This window comes from Struthio camelus, chromosome 8, assembly GCF_040807025.1.
Source record: "Struthio camelus isolate bStrCam1 chromosome 8, bStrCam1.hap1, whole genome shotgun sequence".
Classification (NCBI taxonomy): Eukaryota; Metazoa; Chordata; class Aves; order Struthioniformes; family Struthionidae; genus Struthio; species Struthio camelus.
The window spans coordinates 3,418,092-3,445,631 of NC_090949.1; the positions used below are offsets into that span (position 1 = coordinate 3,418,092).

General features: G+C 38.7%; 3 protein-coding genes across 14 annotated transcripts in view; 2 read left to right on the forward strand and 1 right to left on the reverse strand.

The window, feature by feature from the left end:
- The first annotated feature begins 508 nt into the window (after positions 1-508).
- On the forward strand, positions 509-5,306 carry PDC (phosducin). The gene is made up of 3 exons (XM_009672651.2): positions 509-569; positions 2,760-2,920; positions 3,815-5,306. Exons 1-3 carry the CDS (start codon positions 509-511, stop codon positions 4,340-4,342), a joined length of 750 nt encoding a protein of 249 aa, XP_009670946.1. The 3' UTR covers positions 4,343-5,306.
- Positions 3,010-26,738, reverse strand: ODR4 (odr-4 GPCR localization factor homolog). 9 transcript variants are annotated; one of them, XR_011142701.1, is made up of 16 exons: positions 26,514-26,637; positions 25,981-26,115; positions 25,412-25,543; positions 24,924-25,019; positions 23,744-23,850; positions 22,562-22,598; positions 22,293-22,433; positions 21,530-21,625; positions 20,937-21,002; positions 19,384-19,512; positions 18,627-18,717; positions 16,772-16,957; positions 11,627-11,719; positions 8,276-10,420; positions 5,610-5,678; positions 3,010-3,657 (listed from the first exon to the last, which is right to left on the reverse strand). XR_011142701.1 is itself a non-coding variant. In XM_068953587.1 (14 exons), exons 2-14 carry the CDS (start codon positions 26,077-26,079, stop codon positions 10,353-10,355), a joined length of 1,341 nt encoding a protein of 446 aa, XP_068809688.1. In that variant the 5' UTR covers positions 26,080-26,115; positions 26,634-26,738; the 3' UTR covers positions 7,960-10,352. The 9 variants fall into 9 exon arrangements, 5 of the variants coding, with proteins under 5 accessions (XP_068809688.1, XP_068809687.1, XP_068809691.1 ...); XR_011142703.1 differs by lacking the exons at positions 3,010-3,657; positions 5,610-5,678 and having other exon boundaries at positions 7,960-8,699; positions 8,998-9,042; positions 10,275-10,420; positions 26,514-26,634; XR_011142702.1 differs by lacking the exons at positions 3,010-3,657; positions 5,610-5,678 and having other exon boundaries at positions 7,960-9,042; positions 10,275-10,420; positions 26,514-26,634.
- Positions 26,710-27,540, forward strand: part of TPR (translocated promoter region, nuclear basket protein) — a 40,953-nt gene continuing 40,122 nt past the window's right edge. For all 4 annotated transcript variants that reach the window (XM_068953581.1, XM_068953582.1, XM_068953583.1 and 1 more), the window contains exon 1: positions 26,710-26,968. In XM_068953581.1, coding sequence (XP_068809682.1) covers positions 26,725-26,968 — 244 coding nt within the window. In that variant the 5' untranslated portion in view covers positions 26,710-26,724. The remainder of the gene's footprint in view (positions 26,969-27,540) is intronic.

The following is a 27,540-nucleotide window of genomic DNA, read 5'->3' on the forward strand; positions in this document are numbered from 1 at the left end:
GCCTCTGATCTCACAGGTACAAATACTTGGCTTCATCCTCTGTACAAGAAATGAGCAATTCAGGCAATCCATAAAAATAAACACACTTACAGGACTTGGAAAAGTCATCAGTTCCTGATTTTTGGAGGGGGGGGAGGAGGGAGGGGAGGCAGGGAGAGTGAAAATAATCACTGCACATTACCATTGCAGAAAGTTTTACTAGCACTATCCCAAAATAAGCTGTCAATATTCTCCATGACTGAGAACAAACAATAAAATGAAGATATCCTCAGCCAGACACTTTCAGTGAGAATTTGGCCAGACACCTTTAATAACAGACTGATCCTAATAGTTTTTTACGAGGCAATGAGTAGCTCTACAATTACAATTTAGATTTTTTACCAGCGCTGATACCTAACAGCTGCAGGAAATTACACACTGCACTGTACCTAGCTGTAAGCTTGTACCTTTTCATTCTGCTACTGTTTTCCTTTTTGGACTTGCAGCATCTCCCACTCCAGTCGCCAAAATGGAAGAAAACAGAAACGCCAGTTTGGAAGAAGATTTTGAAGGACAGGCTACACACACAGGCAAGGAAATCGATTACTTTCTGCCCTCCCCCATCCTAAATATAAGCTAAACTGCAGAAGTCAAGTACATTCACTGAGATGCCAAGCTCCTTGCACAGAGAAGTACGCTCCAAAGCCAATGAGAACATATTTCTGACTAATTGACATGCCTCATGTAAGGGCAGGTAACACCAAAATGATCTTTGTAGCAACCTTCCTTGCGCCTGAAGCAAATGGCAAATGCAGAAGACACCTGAAGAGAGCACCAACAGCAATTGCCCAGTGCAAATCTTGTTGGCTTTTTGCTTCAGACACAAACAACTTTGTTCCTTCTAGTGGAACCCACTAACACACTATAAAGGCTGAATTATTTTTTTCCTTCTTACAGAAGGAATGTTCAAAACGCAGCTACATAGCCTTCTGACAAATGCTGCACAGAATCTAAAAATCTTTAAAAGCACCCTTGCTCAGAGTCACAATTCTTTTCAGTCGAGACTCAATCACCATGATTTATGAGTATCATTGTACTTTGTTCTACAGACTACCTCATCCTATCCTGCCAAGGGGTAAGTAGTACACGTGTTGAGACCACCATCCATTGCCTCTCTGGGCTCTGAAGGCTCCTTTTCCTTGCATCATAACAAATTCAGCTCCTGTAATAGCCGTTCTTGGGGTTCTTTCCCAGACCAGTCCTGCTACTGTCAGTTAAGATATTTTTCTAGGGACCCAAATGCAAGGCACTACGTGCACACTTAGGTTTCTGAACAGTCCTGAAAACTAGGCTACTGAGCACTTAACTGTTATCACCACGCCAAGGTTTCATGCTAATTCCTGTCTTGGACTCTTGCTTGCAAGGGTTCCGTTCACCTAACATTTCCCCCTAGGGGTGTGGTGTCAGGTACCTCGCCTTTAGCCATCACTATAACACGTTGAAATTTAATGCACAATAGACTCTTAGCAACTGGCAACACTACCTCATGAAGACACAACACTTCTCTCATTTCAGTTTTTCTCTCCTTGTTCAGTCCTGGGCTCCCCAGTGCAAGAGAGACATGGAGCTCCTGGAGCAAGTCCAGCAGAGGGCTACAAAGATGATGAGGGGACTGAAGCATCTCTCCTCTGAGGAAAGGCTGAGAGAGCTGGGCCTGTTCAGCCTGGAGGAGAGAAGACTGAGGGGGAATCTGATCAATGTGTATAGGTATCTGAAAGGAGGGTGTCAAGAGGATGAGGCCAGACTCTTCTCTGCGGCGCCCAGTGACAGGACAAGAGGCAACGGGCACAAACTGAAGCACAGGAAGTTCCATCTGAATATGAGGAAAAACTTCTTTCCTGTGAACAGTAACTGGAACAGGTTGCCCAGAGAGGTTGTGGAGTCTCGTTCTCCGGAGATATTCAAAGCCCACCTAGACATGATCCTGCGCAGTGTGCTCCAGGTGGCCCTGCTTGAGCAGGAGGGTTGGACTAGAAAACCTCCAGAGGTGCCTTCCAACCTCTGCCATTTTGTGATTCTGTAAAGCAAAGATCTTCTTACCTAGCCTTTTCTGAATTTTCCTTAAAATGAAACTTCACCTCTGAAAACAAAGTTCTCCATGTTTTTGCTTTATCAAAGGTATAGATCAAAATATTTGATTCTGAAGAATACCATTGCCATTTTGAACCGTAAAAACTGCTTAGCTAACCAGCTCTGAAGAGTGAGATTGGCATTATAGTCAGAATCATCAATAAGCAATGCCTTACAGATTAGTCCTTCAGTGGAACAGATATGGGTTAAAAATAAACAAAAAACCCCAAATCTTCACGTCCTGTATTCTTAATTTTACTATGAATGTGAAGTTCTTATGTGTGGTACGTATTGAAAGCCATGGTCCGTAGGGAGCCACAAATATATTTGTGAGAAACACTGGTTGCGGCCATGAGGCCTGTTTTAACAAGTTTCCAGGCCCTCATCCTTGTTAACCCCTTGTGCCGTTCACCAAAATTCTTTTATACTATCATGATATGAACCAGAGTACCAAAGTGACTGAGGTCAGAAACAAGCCTCCAAAAGAAAGAAAAAAAGAGTTTATGCTTTGGTTTTCAGCACTCCTGGAGCATGCCCCGAGAGCAAATGGGGATGGATAAGTTGTGGCACAAAAGGACAAGTGAAGGGCAGAAACTTCTTAAGACTGCTTCTTGTTGCAGCCAGTTTCTCATCTAACTTGTCTCTCTTAGGGCCCAAAGGTGTGATCAATGACTGGAGAAAGTTCAAATTAGAAAGTGAAGATGGAGACTCCTTATCCTTGAGCAAGAAAGAAATTCTTAGACAAATGTCTTCACCACACAGATCTTTCAGTAAAGACGATAAAGATACCAGAGAGAGATTCTGCCGTAAGGTAAGAGGAGAAAAGCAAAACACATTTATTTTGATTCTATATGAAACAGTTATATAACCTAGAAAATCCTGAATTTACCAGGCTCGGTTCCTTTGCAACTGAGCAGAACTCTCATAATATGGATAAAATAAATCAGCACTATTGACAGTAGCCTTACTTCGGATTTGTATCATAAATATAACAAAACAACCTCTTGGGTGCAGATTATATTACTCCCACTAAGTAGCATGTGGCTGCATAAGTGCTGTCATTGAAGACTAGGACGATACTCAAAGAACAAAGAATTGCTTGCCACAAGAATAGCGACATCTGACCTAAAAGACACAGTACTATCTAGGCCTCTCTCAGGTAGAGTCCAACTTCTGTAAAATAAGCAGTGTATGTCATAGAAATATATCACACAATACTGAGAGTTTGGCCTTTTCTCCCCAATGCTCTATCCTTGGTTAAGACAGTTGAAAGTTTTTTTTATAGGCTTAAAAACTTGCTAGTCAGGATAGAGCTCTGAAAGGGTACTCACTGCCACGGTAACTGAGTAATTGCGAAAACAGTGATAGTGGGGGTGGGGTGTGGGGGGGGGAATTAAATCCTGACCCCATTGCAGTTACTGGAAAAACTCCCACCACCTCTGGAAGATCCAGAAGTTTTCACCATATATGGTAACTCTCTTCAGTATCATCAATTTGACACCCAAGTGTTGAAAGGCAGGATCTTCACCCTTGTATCTTGGGAGAAACCTTAAAGAAACATAGAAGTGCGTTAAAGAATAAAGAAGTTACTTTCCTGGCTAAATGTTCCAGGCAATGTTCTCTAGAGACCAACTTGCTCTCCTCAGTGTCAATAGAGGGCCACTTATTAATACTATTTAATATAGCACTCTCTCAACATCCACAGATGAGCATGCAGGAGTATGAATTAATTCAGGATGAGAAAGAAGACGAAAGTTGCCTACAAAAATATCGCAAACGTTGCATGCAGGATATGCACCAGAGGCTGAGTTTTGGGCCAAAATACGGCTACTTGTGTGAGCTGCAGAATGGAGAACAGTTCCTGGAAGCCATTGAGAAGGAACATAAAACTACTACTGTCATTGTTCATATTTATGAAGATGGCATCAAGGGCTGCGATGCACTGAACAACAGCTTGACCTGCCTTGCTGCAGAGTACTCCACTGTGAAGTTCTGCAAGATAAAGGCCTCCAGCACAGGGGCCGGAGACCGCTTCTCAAATGAAGTGCTTCCCACTCTACTTGTCTATAAGGGTGGAGAGCTTCTGAGCAATTTCATTAGTGTTTCTGAACAATTCAGTGAGGAGTTTTTTGCTGTGGATGTGGAGTCTTTCCTAAATGAGTATGGGCTGCTACCTGAAAGGGAGCTTCCAGCACTGGAAAACGGCAACATGGATGAGCAAGATGTTGAATAAGCAGAGGGCCACGGACCTCGCCGTCTCCCATTTCTCTTCTGTATGCTGTAATCAACCTCAGCAAAACCCACCTCATTTAGAGAAGGCTGTCTTTGCTTACTAAACTTATTTGTAAGATATATAATTCCTTAACTGTTAGTACGCAAATTTTACTAAGAATACATACAACAGACAGTCCTGTACATACTTATTTCTATGCAAAGCACAAGTAATAGGATGAACAGGGGACAATATTGTTTTTCTCTAAGAAATTAGTGAGGCACAAAACTAAAAATTGAGGCCCCATGTATGTGTCCACTAAGCACAAAAACAAACTGATTTCAGTAGAAACAGAATTAATCCATCCCTCTGCATGCACAAAAAGCAATCTCTACACTATGGAATTATGCAAAGACTCTTGACTCCACAGAGTAAATTTGTTCCTACTGAAGTCAGTCAAGAAAATTCCACCCAGCAGTTCTTTAAGAATAACAAAACAGCCTGAGGTCTTTGCACTATTATATCTTACACCTTAGATACTTAGGACGTTATTTTATGTTTCTGCATTTCATTTTCAATAATTGTGAAAATACAAAGCTAGCTCACTGCTTCAAGTTATTCATCCAAACAGCTAACACGGACTAACTCTCAGCTGATTTCAGTTTATTGCTCCATGTTTTTGAACTGTACTATTTAAAATATTTGCAAGTTACTGAAAAAGTATATTGTGTTTATGTAATAACTATGAATAAAGCTTAAAAATCATGAAAAAACTGCCATCAGAAATGTGACGTGTATTCATAATATATAACCTTAAACACACCTTACACATACATATATAACCTTAAACTTAAGAACATAAAATATTAGTAGGAACTTATTAGACACAAATTTACTAAATTCACAGTTTTACTTTTGGCAAAAGGGATGCTGTTGGAAACTATAACCTCAAAAAAAAAAAAATCTATTTGAGAGGAAAACACACAGTGAGTTCATTGCAGACACTGCTCTCTCTGTAGGTGTAAAAACCAAAACCCCTCCCCCCCCCCCCCGAAATAAGGGAAATCAACAACCTGAAAGGCAACTCTGAAATAGTACTGATGTTTTGTTGTTTGTATCAACAATTTTGTTTGCATACTAGCAAAGTTGGAGGCTAAGCTTGTATCAGCCACACACACTTTTGCTGATAACATCCGAGACCATCAAAACCTTACAAGTTTGTCTGTACCCATCTAATTCACTCATCAAGGGGGTTTTGAGCAATTTGCTAGTTTCACTTTTTACTCACTTTAGAGTGAGCGTTTTCAGCTTTGCTTCAGCTCAGGATCCAACCACGCAAGTGTCACCATGTGAAATCCTAAACACAGATCAACGAGAAATCTGAATTGAGCAACCAGCTTCAAAGAACTACTGCTGCAGTAACACAACTATAACAACTGAACTTTCAGGGGCACACTAAGAGCAGGTTCTTTATTACTCCTTTAAACACATTTTTTCACTTTTAATTCCTGTAGAAAATTCACTGTGACAACTGAAAGGTATACGACTTTCTAACAGATCTACACAACAAAAATAGTTCTACTCAAAAAGATTTGCAAAATATAACCCTGGAAAAGACTCCTGTAAGACACAGGAAATACCCCTTCAAACAAAATTATTAAAACAAAACCCACGCCTTGTTAAAAACGGTCAAAACATCCATTTGTTGTTGAATATTAGTGACTATCAAAACACTACTGAAAAACTAAATTTCTAATTTTAATATTGCTTTGTGGTGGATTACTATTTTAAACTGAGCATTTGCAATCTCACCTCATGTAAACTAAGCAGTACAAATGAAACGACCCAGTTTATCTTAACAATGCACAATCTTTTTCATGCTGAAAAAGAATTCACGATTTTATTCTACAAGAATACAAATAGTATCTTCCTGAAATTTTATGACTTTGTGTCATAAATTTCTGAAGAACTGACGAATACAAGACTCAAATGTCTCTGACTGAATAAAGCTGGCAGCATTCTTCTCCCTCGGAGCAGTCCTTTCTGCCCCTTACACAAGCATGATGCCTACCCCACAGCTAAAAGCAACTTTGTCTTCTCTTAACATTTGCATTTATACCAGTAGGTTGACTTCTTAGACTTCTTGACTTCAGACTCCCATCTGAAAAAAGTATATCTGTCTTTATGAGAATCTCATAATCATAAAACAGGTTATGGAGAAGATAAAGAATTATCTTCTGTCCACAAAAACAACAAGCTGCCTGAATAGCAGGACAAGCATTTGACTCTCAGTAGTAAAGGGGGTTTTTTTTGGATGAAGTGTTTGTCCTCTATGTATTTGAAAATTACCACGTAACAGGCAAGAATTTACACATAGCCAGCCTGATCATGTAAGTCTCATTTTTTAAAAACCAGGCCCCCCCGATCCCCCCAAAAAACCACCCAACAATGACAAAAAACCAAACACCCTAACAATGACCAGCACAGAAACTACATTTATAGCTGGCTGCAAGAAACAGACTGACAGGCCAATTAAAGAGACAGACTAAGCATGCTTAAGCAGGATTTCCTTTAACCTGTAATTAAAAAAAAAAAAAAAAAAAGGGGGGGGGGGAACCCCACACAGCACCAAGCCTCAACAGAAGCTCATGACGAATGGAAGTTGCAAATAAATCTCTGATCACAGCAGTCATCCACATTTCAGCAGGAAAAAGAAAAAGCAAACAAAAAATAACTCAAACATTGTATTGCTGTATGGAAGATTCTTGAATAATGAAAAATAACTGCTTCAATGAGCACATGGAACCAGACTTCCTGTTACCCTCAGCCATAGTGATTCTTCCATTTGACTCAGAGGTAGAAGGTCCCCGAGTGTCTTCAGACATATAGACGCAGAGAAGAACGAAGGGGAAGCGTCACTGCTGATCAGACTACTAACAGAAGCTCTAGAAGAGGCACAGCAGTTGCCGGCATGCCCCGCGCTACCCCTCAGGAGTACAGAACGATGACCCTCATTGTACACGAGGCCAGAGGCTTTTCACAAACTACGTTTCAGCCAGGAGGGGGCTTATCCATTCACTGGCTCACAAGTACATCCAAACAGATTTAAATTGGGTAACAAAGCAAGGCTTCTAGATCTAAACACGGCAAACATTTCAATTCGTGGAAGGGACCAGGCACAGAAAATACAAGGTTCATGTAAAATTATTCCAAAAAAAAAAAAAAAACAAATCGATTTTAGAACTATACTTAGAGTAGCAGCTAGATCCTCTACACATGGAACCCCTTGAAGAACTCATGTTCTTACATAATCAATAGCTAACAGTACAAAAGGGACAGGAAGAGACAGTGGAAATCCCTTCGCTGTCTCCTCATATGCACTATTTCCTCCCGGCAGAATGACTGGGCAGCTCAGTCTGAAGATGGAAGCCAAACTACTCTTTTTGACAGGGTTAATTTGTTTTTTCCTACACAAATGATGTGGAGAAAAAAAATCCTTAATGCAATCTCCTGCATTAAAACACACATCTGAGATGCTTCCTTTTTTCCGACTTTCACCTCCAACTGAAAAATTATACCTCCACAGATCTTTAATACCTAGTGAGTTATAAGGTGAAGGGCTCATTTGACAGTCTATGGCAAGTACCATAAGCAGAAAAGACGCTTTATTAAATATTCAATAAGTTGGCAAGAAAAAAAGATATATACGCACACATACATATTCTTTCCCAGGGATCCACGCAAAAACATCTCTAAGTAAGCTCTAATTTTACACTATAGGTGGTAATCAAATTCAAGAGCTGTTTGCAGAGTGTTTCATAACACAGCAGGTTCTTGAATCAAATACAATTTTTCTGTGGCATAACAGTTATCGCCACAAGTGATGCACTTCACACCTCTATGGTCGAGTTTCAAATAATACGTCATTCGAGAATAACTGTTTCGCATTTTTACCTCCAAAAGCTGATGCAGAGCATTTTGAAATTAAGTGTTTCCTTTTACAGAGAAGTTAGGGTGCTTGAGACTGAAGTAGAAAACTGGCTGTGTGTGGAACACTGTTTTCAATTTCTTTCTTTTCTTTCACGATGCTGCAAATACAGAAACCGCAGGCAAGCTAGGATGGGAGAGTAATAAGAGCTTGAGCAAGAATAAGTGAGAGCTGCAGTTTAGCGAGTTGTTTGTTGTTGTTGAGAGTACAAAGATCACATTTCGTTCTCTAAGCTCATACAGAATGGTTTAAACGTTAAATAAGCCATGCAACACCCGCACTTAGTCAAGAAAATACCAAATGGATAGAAGATGAAAGCATGCTTCTTCAATAAAGCAGCAAAGGAGAACTTGTATCAAAACAAGCCCAATGACCAGGTCTTCTTGAGAGCTGGATAACAAAAAGGTAAACAGATGTACATGTTCAAGAGAATAAGACAAAGGACTGAAGCTTTTTTCTTCCCGTTACTTCCCCACTCCCTGTCATTCCTTGCTTCTAACAGTGACTATAGTGGAGCAATTTTTAAGCCAATCATATTTTAAAGTGTACTGGTAAATTCATCTTATTCTCTGGATAGCACTCCAATTCCTCCAAAGAAATGCTTGAATCAACTGCTTTTGTATAATGCCATTTTGCCTATTGACTCTATCCATTTGCATGGAAAATATGCAGCAGCTGAAGAACTTACCTGAAAACAGTGTCTCCATTGTAGCATTCATTTTCCTGAGAAGCCCTACTCGAACAATAGCAAGTACAAGAGATCAACACTGCGTTCCAAAATAGTTACAGTATTAAAAGCAGAGTATTTTTCCAAATATGTAAAAAATATATATACACACAGACACAAGGGAGTAGTATTCAAAAGACATCTTTCTCACAGCTGCCTTTTATTAAAAAGTATTCCAATATATACTTGATTATGCTGTAGAACCTAAGGGTTTTTTTGTTGTGGGTTTTTTTTTTTTTTTGAGCGTTCCAATGCCTTTACACTAAAAGAAGTTTGCAGTGGCTTTAAAAAACCCCTAGAATCTGGAACTATATTCTATTATAATTCAGATCTAAACAACTCATTTCAATATAACATTATCTTTGTTAACCTTATCAGAATACTTCCCTCCTTCCCCTCTCCCCACTGCAAGAGGACAACAGTGTTACCTTGTAATGTGCTCATGAGAGTATCTCATAATGGAAATGCATCTTGTTTATATTCAAACAATCCTAATTAATGATTTTGAAAACTTGCAGTAACGTTAAATAATCGACTAGAACTGCCTAGATGTAGCTGTTGCTGAACTCTTAATATTCTAAGAGAAAGATGTTTGAATCAGAGGTGGACAGAGAAATCCTTATCAAATGTTAAACTGAGTAAGAGTTTATACACTTATTTATAAAGTTTAATAAAGTTTAAGTTTATACATTTTATTGATTTCTGGGTTCTCCAGGTCTTGAACTAAGGTTTTTTTTTTTTTTTTTTACAGTCTGAATTGGTCTAGAGAGTCTTGAAGCTACTAGAAACCATTTGTATACCTATTATGCCAGTTAATCAATATTACCTTAAACTACGTGGTGAAATGTTGGTATCATGAAGACTAAATATTTTCCCCAATTAACTTGAATGAGATGAGATTTCTGTTAGTAAAACTGACAACTCAGCAAAGAAATCCCTAAAGCAAGAACTGTCATAGTAGGTGTCTACTAGTCTTAGTAATACCCTGAGAAAAAACAGTACTAGCATCTTACATTAAAACAGTGTGTAGGAAGAAAATGAAAGTTCTATATTGGTTTAAGGGCTCTTTCTGGAATATAATACTATTTTACGGTTACTTGTACAAGTGACAAGAGTTTTTTGTAAACTTGATTCACCTACAATAACTGCATGCTGGAACAAGGTAACTGGATGTATCATTATAATTTATATTGCACACCTAACTGGTGATATTTAGGCAACAATTCTTAATTACTAACGTATTAAACCCAGATGTTTCCATCTTGTATAAGCGTGATTACTGGTCAATGTTTCCATGAGGCTCCTTTTGCTTGAGTTTAGTCACTGAAGTAGTTAAAAGAGAAGATTGATGCAAAGACTGCAACTGCAGCTGCTATTACCACACCTAGAAATGACAAAGGAAATGCATTCAGTGAGTGGCAAGGGCAGCACAGTCATCAACAGCTAGGGTGTGGAGGGCAGGGTCAAGGTGAATGAAATGTAGGAATAGAAACAATAAAAGCCACCCAAAAAAGCTGTGCACCACTGCTAAGCCTAAATCCAAAGCTATGATGCAAGATAATTACATTATACAAGCCCCACAAGAAATGTCTAATTGGAGCAGGATTCTTCCAAACTCCAGTTGACTGCATTTTTCAGAAATAACTCAGCAATGTCGTGGCCCATAAAACAGCACTGACTCTGCACCACTGCTTAATTCTAGAAGTCAGACGAGCAGAAATAACTAACTTTAAATCGAAACAAGAATTTTAATGTTTTCTTTTTTGTGTGGTACTACATCTACTCCTTATAATCTCTGAAGCAACCCTTACGGCATAATACTCATTTTCTTATTAAGAAGTTCGCTACTGATGCGCTTGACAAGATATTGGGGGGAAGAAGATCGATGATTCAAGGAAAAGCGCTGCTACACCCAAAATACTCATATTCATGATTACTCTTCTTTAATCTTCTAGTCACTGTGTTTTACTTTTAAGAATAGATAGAAAACAAAACGCTACTGTTTTGTTGACTACAGTATAACTGAAAGTACATTCTTGATACTGTATTTTAACAAGAAAAGACAGTTCAAAGCTCACAGGACAGAGAACGCTAAGTGCGGAGAGATGCATGAGACCTGGATCAATGAGCATTAATAAGCTGTATCTGAGAGGAAAATTCTGTGACTACTGTTCCTTAAGTTATTGAGGCTGACAACTAATAGCCAAGCCCATGCATATGTAAGCTTTAGAAGAAACTTGATGACTCACTAGCCAATTTAAGGATGCCTACTTGACAGATTGATTCAACTACGCTCCTTCTCCAAGTACAGAACTACAGAAGTAGTGGCTCCCCCAAAAAAGACATGAAGCTACATAAGCTGACCGTTTTTCTTGAAACTGCGGGCTATGGTTCTTATTTTCCAAGAAACACCCTGTACCTACAATTCTCAAGTGAGAACACAGTTTAGAAAAGCTATTGTATGAAGTCACCAGCAGCAAGGTTTAAGACTTTTCCATTAATCTCACAAAAACGCTGTGGGAACGAATGGTACTGAAAAGCTGCACCATAGTTTCTGGATTGCCATAGCAGAATCAGGGAGGTAACATACCCATATTTTGTTGAAGTTTCAACAGCAATGTTGCTTTTGTCAGTTGATTCTGTTCTGTGTCATCCATGTTGTCAGTAACTGGACAAATATGAACTGCACAGAGATCAAGTGAACAAATAAATACCAGGTGAAAAGCTAATATTTGCATTTTACACAAATTTTACAGTTGAATTAGTGCAAAAGGATATGAAACTCATATCAACTTTATAAAGCATATATACAGCAGAAAGATCAATTATTGCAGTAGTAATAGTGCCGCAGCAATAACACAATACAAAGTTATCCTATGTAACTGGGAGAGAGGAGGTAGAGGAGGGGAAAAAACAACAAAAACCAAGAAACCATACACCCTCAGGAAAGGAGGAGTTCCCCTTTCAAAACTCACTTTTCTGCACTCTGTCCCCTGGTTACATACCCAACTCCCTTTATATAATCTGGGGAGAATCTGACACCTCAGATCATGGTTAATTTTGGTGATTCCCCAAGTATCTTCCAAGATCAAAATTTTCCCTTCAAAGTCGCATCTGTCCAGAATTCAGGCTCCAAGGAAATACCATTGCCACTAAAAGACTGAGCCCAGCATAAATTCACTGCCTCAGTCATAAATGCTTTAAGATCCCTTTTAAAGGCACTTTCAAGACAGGAATAAAGGCTACATTCCCCTTTTGATACAGTTAGGAAATTCGTAGAACACTCAGCCAGGATGTGAGAGAGCTTGACTCTGTTCCTAGACTGATGGGATTGAAATCTGTATCTATTCCCTTTCTGAAGATTTCTCTAATCGCTTGGCTATATCCAGATTGCTGGAGGGAGCAGGAGAGAGAGAGAGAAGAGGATTATTCTCAAGTCCTCTAGCTGCACTTGTTCCAATTTGTTCCACACAGAGCAAGCATACTTTGGATTATGCAGTTTGGTGGTTAGGCCACTTGGTGGTGGCAGGCTAAAGGTCTTAGATTTCCACTCCTGTTGCTAGACTAGCCTGTTACAGCTTCACCTCTCAAAAGTTCTGATTACAGTTAAGTAATTTCTATTGCAGGTATATTCTAGGGAAGCAAAAAGTGAAATAAAGTGTTCTTGCTACTGCAGTGAAACCTGGATATCTTTGGAAAGAACAGAATGGACATGCCGAGATATGCAAAACAGACTAACAGATTCTTCCTGTTCAGAAGATGAAGAGAAAAACCCACAGCAGTACCAGATATCAAGATTCAAAAGTCCATGGAAAATTGATTTGTATAACAATGAACCTTTCATTACCTGAGTGGGGTTGTCAACCATCTAGAGACTACAAGTTACACAGCTGAGTAATACTAGGCACATCCCTCATATGATTCATATGAAAATGATTCAGAGAAGTACTTTCTCTAGCATATCATGTGCCATGGGAGAACACACAATCTAGACCTGTGATCAGAAAGGTGGTGCCTGTCATCTTAGATGAGTCATGTGTATGAATGGCTTTAAAAATTTCCTAAGTCACAAAAAACTTACAAGCAATTGATCCGACTAGCTATTTGGGACTTGTCTTCAGCCACACATCCTCCTCCTCCTGTGTTTGGCCTTAGAATCCACTGACTTTTTATAGGATGTACTGCAGCATAGCAGTTAACAACTGTCCAATATGAAATTTAATGGGACAGTGAGATTCATATGCTAAGTAAGAACAGAGCTTTGAGATCTCCCAGAAAGTTGCACATAGAGGTAAAAAAAAAAAGGACATAAAATCTGAATGTGAGGGGTGTTTTTGTTTTTCAGGAAAATCTCATACCTCCAAGGCTTACAAGTCTGCAATAAGCCTATTACTTAATTAATATGTTTTCTCCAAAATGGAAGACAATCCACCCTTATCCGGATAATAGCTGAAATCTGTGACTAGAGAACAATACATAAATGACTAACGGTGGTAAAATAGCTTTTTTTATACCTTCTTATACCTTAACTAGCAAGCCAAAAGCACCACATTCTCTTCAAACTTCTTTATGAGAGTTTTCAATTCCCTAAAACAGAATCTTTCTTTTAGAAAAGTTGACCACATTTCTTCTGTCAACTCTGAAGACCAGATCCAGTAGGTTTCTTTCTGTTTTAGTTTTGAGAAAGAAGTAAGGCAGTTTGTGTTCTGACCTTATATGGCTTTGCAGCTTTATAGGAAGAGTTGTACTTTTCAGGAGGTAACTTTTGAAGCTGCACATCAAGACAGCAGTGCTCGTTTGTTCAGAAAACAAAGCGGCCTCCTCTCCCCCTCCCAATCCCCCCACACCAATCCTGAGCTAGTTAGAGACTAAAAGACATTTATGCCATTTGGTTACGGAAGATCTATTTTTCAAATAGCTTTGGTATAAATAACGTGCAGAGTTTTCAAAAGCAGACATTTTCGAGAACTAATTATATGAATCCTTACTTCTTTATTAATTCTTAAATTTGCTAACAAAGATGGACAAGAGATTACCGTTACTGAAGTCTTACTTATGTTTATCTACCCAGTGCACTTAACAGCCCCCCTGCTCAAGGAGGAACAGGGATTTAATAAATCCAATCATAAACACAGAGCTTTCAACTGCTTGTATTAAAGCACTAAATACCTTGAAACTACAGTCTTAGAGCTATTTATATCTTTTAATCATAATAGGTCAGTTTTTACTTTCTATTTTCTGTGAACAACTTTAAAGCACAACCCAATAGTGACCTGACCGGAGAGCTGAAAGAGAAAGAAGAAACACCAGAGTAAGGAGAAGACAGCAACGCATCCCAGGTAAGTACATAAAAATTGCGAAGGATAGCTCCGCTTCATACATTTTGACTAAAAGCTGCTTAAAAGTAAATCTTTGTTCTACTGATCAGATCTTGTTTTCAAGTACTTAAAGAGCATTAAAAAGACACTCTTGGAAAAGCATGCTCACAAATTTTTGAATTTTAAACAATTATTTTAGGAGAAAGCCTTCCAGAACTTCATAATGCATAACTTCTTCAGTTATTTCAAGACTGGAAGTCAAAATTCATTACAAAACAATTTTTTTTAAACTAATACCCAATACTAAATATTATTAATAGAGACACTTCTAAGGTTTGAGAAGCAACAGATGCTACTCCTATCAGAATGATGCCTTGAAAAAGCCTTTACACAAGGGAAACCCCAGCTGCCATTATGTCATAGACTCATGCTTCTAGTAATACTTAGGTATTTCATACCAAAGTACCAATAGACCCAAACTGCTAAATTAATTCCTTTCTTTACAGTGCAGAATACTTTCTGCACAGCCGACAGGTCTCATTTCTAAAATGACCTATCAGCATTAATAAAAGTGAAGAGGCACTTTATGTCACAAGTTAATAATTCCATAACAATAATCATCAGAATCAAATAGTATTGAGCTGATAGCCTACTGCTAGCATCACTGCTAACAGAATCCACTCTAGGGAGAAGCTTCTTGGTGCAAAGTCAGGCTCCCATTTTATTCTGGGACCCTCTTGGTACATTTTTGCCTTTCTTCATCTAGGCATTTACTTCTATCTATGTAAAAAGATTAAAAATAACTGCCCCATGCCTAGTTCTACAGCCAGTAACTTATAAGAACATATAAATTCATTTTGTGAGCTACCTGGACTTCATTTTACATGTGCTAGTGGCATCAAATCTTTATGATGTGTTACTGTTAGTCTAAATCATGCTTTCCTCCCACCTACAGATTATACATCTTTACGTAAGTTACAAAATTTTAGTGAATCATCATCCCTCCCCAGGCATATCTTTAATGCTACAACAATATTAGTTTACTTAATTCCCTAAATGATACCAATTCCTTAAAGCTCAGTAATGCTTAGCTTTAAAAATATTAAAATTATTCTTATATTACAGGAGATATTTTTACTGGTTGGACATAAAAATTTATGGTTAGCTCTGAAAACAAAACACTCAAGAAGCTTTCCAAATAAACAAGAGGGCCAAGCAGAACATTAGCAATCACAGCTTATCTTAGATGGCAAACCAATGGCAAAGTCTTTCGTTTTCCCCTCCCTAAATTCCAACATCAAGAAGTGTTTACTGTTCCTATCTGAGAAATAGTGTTAATTTTTTAACTTGCAGTTTACAATTTTATATTGTAACTCCCAACCACATTGATGGAAGAAAAGGGGAGGGGGGGAAAAAAAAAAAAGAGATAAGAAAAACCACAAAACACACACTTGCAGAAAATCATAGGAAGTATTATGAGATGCATTTCTGCTATAGATTTGAATCCTACAATGAAGTTGAACTCCTATGAAAAAAACAGGAAACAATGTAAGCCAGATCACTCAGAAAAAGAAATCAATAACCTGTTTGTGACAAATACCTGTATTAAAAGGAGCGCAACAGTCTCATAGGCATATCATACGCTTAAAAGACATTCAGTAGAAAAAATGAAGAGCTTTCAATTTTCTTTGCATTTTAGGGGAACAACAGCACTTCAGTTTTATGCACTGTATTTGATGTATAGATTAAAATATTAACACACTCAGAACAAGGAAGGGTACTTCAGCGGGGGACGGGGCTTGAGGAGAGGAGGAGAGTCAGGTTTTACCAAGAAAACTTCCTGGAAAACACATTAGCATATTTATTTGTTACTAACAAAGCTTTTTAATATTTCCTGGAGAACTAGTAGATTTGACTGAAACATTCAACTTCATGTTCTAGCTTAAAAAAATCAGAACAACTACTCAAACTGTTGAATTGGCAAAGTTGAATTACTGAAAACGTAACTGATATAAAAACCTACAGAGGTTTTTATTACAGTTTATTTGCAGAGTAAGATCATCCCTAATTCATATGCAGAGTAAAGCGTGCAAATTTTGTTCAACTATATATTTACATGTCTACTGCAGCTCATGAGCTGCAACCATGGTTGCATAAATAATGCAATCAATGAAAGAGCAAAATATTTGAGACACAGTGAGCTCTATTACAAGCCAAACAAACTGCAAGAACCTTAATCATTTTTCACAAACACATTTGAAACGTAGTTAGATTAACATAATCAATTTCTAAGATATGAAGTAAACTAAATTTAAACGTAATACATTCCCTATCTGGATAAAATTAGCTTATGCCTTTGGTCAACATTAAACGGCATAACAGACTACGAAAATCTGGTTCTCAGATACTGCATTTACCTGTGTTAACTTCCTCTGCTATCTGTATATCTTCAGCTCGCACAGTCTGATCCAACATCTCAACAAAACGTTCTTGAATTTCTCCAGCAGCCTCATCATGAAACTTATAATCACTGAGCATCACACTGGATCCAGCAACAGGGACAAATAGCCTTTGAGGTAAGACACGACATTCCCTCTGGAAATCTAGAAAAGTAGGAGGAAAAAAAAAAAAAAACCATCTAAATAAAGACCTTGCTAGTTACGATAAAATTCCTCATTAATCTATACCCATCAGACAAAGCTATTCCAAAAGAACTGCTCAAGGCTTCCATGCAATAAGTCCAATTTCAGACATGGCTTGTTTACTTATTACTGCTTCATGAAAGTTTTGGCTGCTATCATACTGATTTATGCTTTTACATTACTCTCTCCAGAAATAGCCAAGAGACCTCCAAACCAGACCATGAAATGTTAAACTGATCTTCTATCATGTTTAGAATTACTAGGAAAAGAACTCTAGGACAGACTGCAGATAAGGGTGCACAGAGACTAGCCGGTTACTTCAACGCTACAACGGATTGCAATCAGTGGGCTGTTTTATGCCACGCTTAGAGCCACGCACTATGGGTGCCACCTAAAGAGGAAAATGAAAACTGCATGCAATTAAAAACATCAGGATCATAATTGAACCAGAGTTTGGACAAAGTCAGCTAAAAGCAGTATTTAGAATGCCTTTGTATTACTCTATACATTTAACACCGTAATGAACTGCGTTATCCTAAAGCAAATAATGACTCTGAACACGAATCACTGTTCCTTATATAATCAACCTGCTTCCCTTTCTTATCCAGTTTTACTGAAATCACTACAGAAGATCGTGGCTTTCAAAAAGCTTTCTTTCCTCTATGGAAGGTGTACAAGCTGGTATTCCATTTAACTAATTATGTATAAACATATGTTTATACACACACACACAAATAAATGAAGATTACACTGACTTGAGGACATTTAAAGAATCACCCTGCATGAGCTAACAGATTTGGTTTCATCATACACTTCCCCTCTCAGTTTTTAATATGATCAAGATAGGAAGTTTTATTTTCATGAGATTCATTTGCATTGCGTTCTGGCCTTTGTATGGTGCTCCGTTAAATTCAAGTTAATGCAATCCACAAATTCATGATGCTGAAAGTGACATATGATCTGCTACCTTAAATGACACCAGAGCTGTATGATGAACCGTGATGAAACGAACAGAGATCAGGAGACAAAAGACAACACAGATGGAGAATTTGTACAGTTAGTTAGAAAAAACAGAATCTGAATACCTCTTCTTACCATAATCACCATGTACAAAGCTATATTTAATTTACTGGACTTGAATTATTAAACTGCAGATTTTTATGTCAGCTAGCGTTCATAACACAGCTGACAGACTGTCCAAAGCCATGTTCAACTGGTTCTTTTAATCTTGCCAAGTTTAAGCACATCTTTCATTTGAGTATCAGTAGGAACACCATAAGAGTGATTTTTTTTTTAAAAAAAAAACTATGCAAGTTACAGGTAGAAGTTCAGCAACAAGATTTTTAACTAGAATTAAAAAAAAAGTCAGTCAGTGAGAAAGAAGGTGAAACTACACTTTGTCGTCACAGAATAAACACAAACTTTGTATGAAAACTGTGATAGCAAGGAACATATATAAAACTCGTCTAAAGCTCTGAATCAAAAAGGTCAGGACTGAAAAACAAAAATTGTGCTATTTGCTTTTTATTCTACTTTAACTATGGTAAGATTTCAGTACGTTAGCAGAATTTTCTGCAAGAACCAAAATTCACTGCATATATGGTAACTTGCTTTCTCTTTAAGTTCCTACTTTTTTTGTCAAGTCCTTCATTTATAATGAGATCTTCAAACAGTATTTCACAACGATCACTCAATGTGTTTATTATGTCTCTTTTCAAAGCCTGCAAAGACAAAGCAAAAACATAAGCCGTATAAAAGCCATTTACAAAGCTTTTGACTATTAAAAAACAACAAAAGTCATCCCTCATAGGCTTAACCAATTTTCAAAGAACAGTTATTCAGAAAAAACCTTAAAGACAATAAAGTAACAGAGAAACTAACATCAAAAAAAAGTTAAAATAAAGACAACAAGAAAAAACCCACAAAATCCCAGAGGAAGTTTTTACTATGGCTAGAATAAAAACTGATAACACCTGGACATTACTATAAAAAACAAGAAAATTCACAAGGCATTAACTAACTCAGTAAGGAACAAAACCACTCAATAAATAAAAACTGTTTTCCCCTCCTTATGTACAATAATACGTAGTTTGCAGGATTATCTGAACTTTAAGATGACTTGCAACATCCTTTTCACTTTGATGGTTGTGCAAAGATTCACCAGATAACAACCTTAATGACAAAAGACAGCATCTGCTAAAAGTGAAATAAGGAACTAAACCTGTTATACATACACACAGAGAGGGCTTCTCAAACAATCCATATGTTCAAGGCAGAGGACGTTTTGACCTCCGTTTAGACCACACTACTCGGTCAAAGAAAACTAGTATGACAACTTTACGTTTTCAGGAAAATGTTTCCAATGAATTCAACAACGTTTTCTCTACCTGAACAGCTTCTTTAACTTTTGGCTTGTTGTTATGGATGTAGGCTCTGCATTTCACAGCACCTTTGAGATTTATGGAACCACTGCAGACCTGGACTGTAGCTGTCGATCTACAACTTGAACCCTGGGACTGAAAAATAGGCATGTTTCAGTTTATCTTGTTACCTAGGTGCTTGCAGCACTAAAATTTATAGCATACCTTAAGACGTTTATGTGTAATCTCATAACATATACCTCTGACTTTTTAGTTCTGTTAGTTAAGATTGAAAAACTCTTTCCTTTTTTACTATGTAAAACGTTTATTTTTCCAGACGCTCCATCTCTAGTGATGTATATATTTCCGTCTGCAGGAGTTCTGAAACTTTTCAGTCAAGTGGCCGGTTGCTAGTATCAGTATTACAATCTGGCAATCTTTTTAAGATCTTTGTTTTAAATTATGAAGTTCATATGCTTACTATATAGCGCATAACCTAGGGTATCTTGAGAGTCATCCATCCGTCACGATGAAATTCTAAATTTGGTCACACTTATAACTAATTACCAAAATGAATAGTGCATTGCACGTAGCGCTCTAAGACAGCGTCTCGAAACATGGGAATTTTTCTGTAGCAAAGAGGACAAGAGATTCACAAACCAAACTAGAATTCCAGTATGGAAAGGATATTTGGTACGTGTTAGCAGAAAAAAAAAAAATCTTGCCTTCAAAGCTAAAGAGAATTATTGATTTACATCTTTTTAAATCAAAAGGAAAACAGGCATGACTTCTGCATGAAACGCACAAACTACTTAAGCTAAAACAAAAATCCTTCCTTTCTCCGTGAGGCAAACGACTGTTGAAGCAACATAACAGCAGTGAGCTGCTCCAAGTTTAAATGGCATTTTACGTGTTTCTAAAGATAAAAGCTGCTGCTCAATAAAAATTTAGAGAGCCCAGGAACAACCTGGCAAACTGGGATGGCCTGTGTGGTATAGAAAGCCTAGAAACCAACACCTAGACACATTCTGACTTTAGGACTTAGACTGGGGCGCATAATTCAGGGGCTGAATCTCCGTAACCTCTTTTACTTTTAAAGAGGAAACTCCTGAAACAGACCTAACAGATCCAAATTACGATTCAGCTCACAGGATCTGTATGTTAGTCCAAAATTAGTGACTGAACTTCTAAAGAAAGTATCCACGTAAGCATCCACAGCTAACCATGACAAATCGAAGCATGGGGATCATGAACTTCAGGATCACGCAAAGCCACCTTGAAATCATTGTACCCAGGTAGATTCAGGTGTCCTGCTGTCAAATGAAGTAGTCTGTGGGATTTCGTTTGTCTGCCAACACAGCTGTACTGTGCAATTTAAGTCTATTCTAACACAAGAATTTCCAGAAACATGAAATATATGGAGCTGTCTACAGTTTAACAGACAACATCCAGAAGGAAAAAGTTTCAGAATAAAGCAAATTGGATTTCTTGATAATAGTTTAGATCATTCTTTCATTTCCTTATTCTATTTTAATCAGATAGCATAGAGGTTACAAGTTTACAAACTACTAAATACTTACCAGCTGTGTCAGAACCTTGACATCAGAAAACTGAGTGTTGGACTGAGTATTTCCTCTCAACTTTTTCTGAGGGGAGAGAAATACATGCGTCATATGAAACAGGAACATCTGTCCAAATCAATCGTGTCAAACTATTTTATAGTCATCCTCCCTATGGTATAAACGTGCCCCAAGTTCTAGTTTTAAAAGGAAAGCACTCATGAGAATATAAGTAAAAACGCTGAAAACAGATGAATGTAGCAGTCAAATAAGGTTTCTCCACTCCTCCTTAGATGTTTAGATGTCTTAGAAATCTTAACACCTACATTAATCCTGACTTGTGCTCTTCAATGAGGCAATAAAGCTGCAGACCCCATAAAGAAAAAACACATAGTCAGACTTCACCTGTAATCAGTGCTTTCACACTGCTAAAGAAAGAAGAGGGGATTTGCAGTAAGATGGGAAAATGGAGAGTCCTGTGTATCAGTTATTTGAAATACGCCAATTAGATCAACAAATATTCTATAGAAGACCCTTCAGTCACTGTGGTATCACACTGGAGATTTTGAACTGCACATCTATTACAATTCAACTCCTTGCTGCACAGCACTCACCAGACCTTCCAGTAGTTCCGTATCATTATCTTTAACTTGTCCATTGATCAGGAGAACACTGTCCTCTATCTGTTTTGACCACCGATTTAATCCATTCTTTAAAAAAGCAAAAAGACAGAAGTCTCATAAGAAAGAGAGGAAGAAGAAAGGAAAGAGAACTCTTCTAGCAGAGTTATACAGTATTAGCCTAAAAACTATAGAAATATATGCTTCAGTAATTACTCCAAGAGGATTTAAAAGTCTCTGAAAAAAATCTCTGTGGGACAGTAATTGACTTATGTCTGGCAGATTGTACATTTTTCATAAGCCAAGTCTTGAAATCAAAGTATTCCGAACAAAGCGCTACACCAGGCATGCAGCACGGGATTTTACTTTTATAAAGATGGATGGGGCCTATTAAAGAGTTAGTTTGTATCAAAAGCTTTCTGTACCCCTGTTCTAACTGGATGCTTCACCTGGGAAAAGGTCACAGAGTTTCAAGACTTCAGCTGGGATCACCATGACAACTGCTAAGTATTTTGAGCACAGGAAACTCCCAACTCTGAGCACAACAGAAAAGCCCTCAGCATTTTTAATACAAGGCATGCTTCACTGTGGCTTCAAAGAAAATGTAAAGGAGGAACAACTGGCAAACACTCTCTGCTAATTAGTCCTACTCCTGTACTCATATTGCATATCCAAAACCTTTCATTGAGTTTTCAACACAAAAAAAATAGCATAGAGAATAAGCACAAAACTAATATTGCTGCAGCTAGTTAGTTACCTTGGTATTCTTCTCCAAGTCATGGTTGGGTGAAGTAGCAAGAAGTGGAATGTGAATATTAACATTCACTGTGCAGTCCAAAGTTAGCCAGCAAGCAGATAGAGCACTCTGGTATTTCCAATCTGCTGGTTTAGCTGAACTCTAGAAGTAGAAATAAGCAATAAAGTGTCTAAACAAAATACTACATAGTTCACACAAGAGAATTATTTTTGAAACACTACTTGTAATGCGTTAAAAGCTGCATATGACATACAGCATAACAAGCTCACCTTTGGATCTTGTACATCATAGGTTCGGCAAACTATTCTTTGCTACTTAAAGAAAAAGATTCAGTGAAAAGCAAAAAACAAAAACAAAAAAACAATTTTATAATTATTTTGCCCTTAATATATTACAACAACTTTTTTGAGCTAATTTATGCTCAGAAGAAAGTTCTCACCTTTCATTAGTGTAAAAAAAGCAGAAAAAAATATTTGTAAACTCCAACTACGATAATGATGTTGTCTCATCTCTTACACATACATTAAGATCAATAGGTATGCACAGGGAGAACCATCAATGCACTAATATGCATCATGTCCAGGTTTCTCTCACCTTCCTAAGGAAAACCTTGCTTTCTCTCCTTCTATTAACCCATTCTCAACAGAGCCAGAATCTTCTGTTGCACTAGCACAGATCTCACATGCCTGCGACTTCCCCAATTCCATGGCTATTGGCAACTATTCCATGACTTGGCAACTGCAAGTCCAAGAAGTTACCCAATATTTTAGATGTTTTCCTTATTTTAAGCAAATCAGAACTGACTGGCTAAGGCATAGTGAGAAGCAACCACACGCACAAACCTAACAGTAAAAACATATGGGAATCGTGGGGGGTATAAGAGGACCAATAGTCTACTTCCAGCTCATCAGAAAACTCCACAATTTCAACTCACTGATCTCCTATTATCTATCAGAACTCAAACAACTTCCTCCTCCCTGCTTCATCGACTAGCCCAAAACTTCGGTCTGTATTCAAATTCTGAATAAAGAAAGAACAGCCACATCTATTTATTGATAATGAAAGACTGCCCATATACATTTTCATCTGGCAGCTTCTACATTAAAGTTACTGCCAAATGTGGTTCTGCTATTCATTTTATCCTGTAGAAAACTGTTACTTCTAATATGTGCAGTCTGATGCCATATTGTAGCTACTCATACATATGACACCAAAAAATAAACATAGATATAAACTACATAAGCCATACTAATCATTACGATTGAATAATGATTGCAGTAAGCAGAGACGAGATGTGAAATGCATTGAGCAAACCACCAGACACATGGCTTTAAGGTTTGTGCGGCAATCTAACCCCAGCAATCTTAACACAATCTTTTATTCAGAAATAAATATGGAAACTAGATTGGGGACAGCAGCCTCAATCAAGCAAGCTTCCTGACAAAGGATACTTCTTTGTTGCTGAACAAACTTGAAGAGCTGCTCTATCTGAGACCTCCTCCTCAGCAGGTTTCCAGAGCCGCCTTTTAGACACAGATTTTTCCACTGAGAAGATTAGCTAAAGATGAAAGAAGCATTATGGATTTTTCCACACAAGAAATGTGCTAGAAGTCCTGGAAGAGTCTTGCACTAAGGTTTTTAAAACTGAATGATATCATAATTATGGATGAACTGGAAATACAGCTTATAAAATCATCAAAATGCCACATTAAAAGAACTTATAGCCTACATTCAGAGGCAAGTACTCTAAAGCTAAAGTTGCCCATGCAACCTCAATTTGGCTGCCTCATAAACCGAAGCAAGCAGTACACATTCACATATTCACACTCTTGTTCAAAAAAACAGGAACAAATTTAAATTCAGCAATTGCTGATCAGCTGGACATTGCTCACCGTTTCTTGTGGGCTACTATATAATACACAGCACTAGAAACATATACTAGTGCGGAAATTCGATCTTGGTCCTAAGAGTTCAAAGAGTACTCATGTTAAAATTACTGACTACGCTTATCTCGCAAAATAGATACAATGAACCAGTATCTATAGGATAAAAAAAGCAAAAATTAAAAAAAAAGAGATGTCACGTGGCACTAGATTCCCCTGCATTTTAATCCTACTAGTAAGTAGCATGTTCGCAGTAGTTTTTAAACATAATCCCAAACACTTAAGCCACATACCACTTCTATACAAGACATCCCTTTACAAGGAATCAAAAATAAAGATCTCTCACTACTCTAAAACCACTAGCCTAAACAATTCAGTCAGCTGAAAAGCTATCACGCTACCATCATTAACAATTCTGCCTCAAGGCTTAGAATAAATAACATTAAAGGTATTTTCCTTAAACTACAGTGGCTATTTTTAGTATAGCTATAATAAGATAATATATTTGAGAAACTGCTACTGTAGTAGCAAACACCATAAGAAACAGAGTTAGTTAATCCAGCCTGTGGTACAGTCCCAAAGGACACGGATTATTGAGGTTTCAGCGTACCTCAGCATAAATCAAACCCAAATGTTTTTGATTTAATTCTGAAAGTAGAGAAGCACATACAGCCAAAACAATGAGAGAAAAACCACCCAGCTACAGACATAGAAATATCCTTTTCTTTACTCCAGAAAGTCTACTTACCTTGCGCAAAGCATTCTGACTATCTTTTGCCAGTTCTGGAGTAGCAATAACAAATACACCAAGAACTAACAAGCCTCCAGGGAGCATCCTAGAAACCTTAAAAATAGAAATGCATATATATTAATACGATTCAGAGATCTAGGAACTGTGATACACCATGACTTTCCAGTGGAAAAAAAAAAAAAAAAAGATGCTTATTTCACTTCTGTTCTGCATACATGAGTGTTTTTCACTTAAGACATTCCTCTGAAATGGAGGAATAGAGTATTTTAAATAAGCTCAAGCAAGAAAATTTGAAGTCCTCTGTTTCATCATGAACTTTTAAAACAATAAATATCAATATTGTGGTTCAAGATACCAACAGAGTGCATAAGACGGTTCCCTTACTTTGAGGATAAGGCTAGAGATTACAGAAGTGATGATAATTGCTGTATTTCTTATTTACTTTCTGCTCCTCCCATTCCCTTCATTCTTTCATATTGTGATACCTGGCTGGCATGTGCAGTTATCCATTCTTCATCGATGGATGCCAGTTTTGAAGGGTTTACGTTGACTTCATTTTGCTCTTCCTTTGGAGGCGTTCGAACAGCCCTAATTACATAGTCTCTTTGTGAGGAACACTTTAAAAGACACCAATATAAACAAAGATAATATAAGGGCAGTATCAAACTTCAGAATATATCATATAATGCAGAGTAATTGTAGGGCTGTATACAGAACACATATTTTGGTAACAGATTATTATAGAGTTTAACTATTTCCTTCACAAATAGCTTTTCTTTGCCCTAAAATCTCACAGAGGGGCAAGTTGAATATTTTAATTTCAGTTTCTTGTGTTCTATCTTTTAAAAGAAAGACTTTAGAAGAATTTGTAATGTTCAGACAATACTGCAAAACCTTTATAGAAGTCTTCTCTGGCCAGACTACCTCCCTCCTGCTTTCTGTAAGCTCAACGTGATGCTAATAGACTTAGCCCAAAGCACAAAACCCACTGTGATTTTCTCCTATTAACATGAAAGAAACAGACTTCATAGCATTACACATACTACAGACATACCTGTCCTATTAACAGGCCTGTGACACAAGGCTTTAATTTTGTGTTGAGGTCCGAAAGATATTGCCCAACAGCTTCCTCAACAAGATACGTTCTACCCATTACTGCAGGCTTAACACTAAGTATGGCAGTTTCAGCCTATTAAAAAAAAAAAAAAAGTATGAAGTCAAAGAAAGTACATATGCTACACTGACTACCCAAAAATAAAAACCTTAGAAAAAGACCCTGAATACATTAATATGATGTTAACCGTCAAACGTTAACGTCAGCCCAGCCCACCCCCGCCCCGGTGCGCCGGGCCCGCCGCCCGCGGGCAGCGCCAGCCCCCGCCCCGCCGCCTCAGCTCCCCACAGCGCAGCTGCGCCAGCGGCAACGGCCGCAGCGGCCAGCGCCGCCTCCCCTCAGCCTAACGGCCCGCGGGGCCGCGCGCGCGGGAAAAGGGCGCGCAAGCCCCGCCGCCAGCGCCAGCGCCGCCACGCTTTGTGTGGCGGGAGCCGCAGCGCTTTTCTCCCGCATCTCCCGGAGGCGCAGGGCACCTGAGAAGGGCGGCGGGCTTCGCGGCAAAGCCTCCGAAACGCCCTTCTCGATTTCAGCGGCTCTGACGCGTCAGCAGACACCACCAGCCCCACTCAACATGGCGGAAAAAGCGACCCTACCGGAAACGGAAGCGCTTGAGAAAGCCGCTACCGAGGGCCTGGAGAACTACAGCTCCCATGGTCCCGCCGAAGCCGCCCCGCCTCTTTGCGCATGCGCCGTTCTCGCGCATGCGCCGTGCCCGCGTTGCGCCGGATTGCGGCTAGGCCGGAAAGCAGTCGCCGCGGCTGTGGGGATGCTTCCAAGATGGCGGCGGTGTTGCAGCAGGTGCTGGAGCGGGCCGAGCTGAGCAAGCTGCCCAAGCAAGTGCAGGGCAAGCTGGAGCGCTTCCTGGCCGACCAGCAGAGCGAGATCGACGGGCTCCGAGCCCGACACGAGCGCTTCAAGGTGGACAGCGGTGAGTGCTGGGCAGGGGGGAGCCGGGGGCGGCGGGGGGCTGCGGCGGGCCCGGCACCGGGGCTTGAGGAACAGCTGGTTTCCGTGAGATGTGTAACGGGCGAGGATGCAACTTCGATCTGCTGTGATCCTAGTCGAGGAAGAGAAATAAGGATTTGCCCAGGCAACTCTCAGAACAAGTAGTTTTTCTGTCAAATCCCATGTTGGGAAAGTGAACCTTCCCAGATGGTCTGCTCCTGATAAAAGCGAAGTCTCTGGATTGGTTTGGCGCTTACTTGATCACAGAAGAGTCGATACCAGTAGGGAACTGGAGTAGAAGTGAGAGAAAAGCGTAGATGAGCATGCATGCTGGGTAGGCTTGTGGGTGTGAGCTAGCTTATCACGTAGGTGACAAACTTGTGCTTTAACTTTTCCTTTCGCCTTTCCCTCAACCTTTCTGCCTTCGTTTCACAATAAAAACCTTGCTCAGGTAAACTTATGGATTACCTTAATTTGCGCTAGAATTTATTAATTTAAGTAGGCTGGTCTCTTTTGTGTACTTGCTTCTCAAATGTAGCTGGAGGGGCAGCGTTA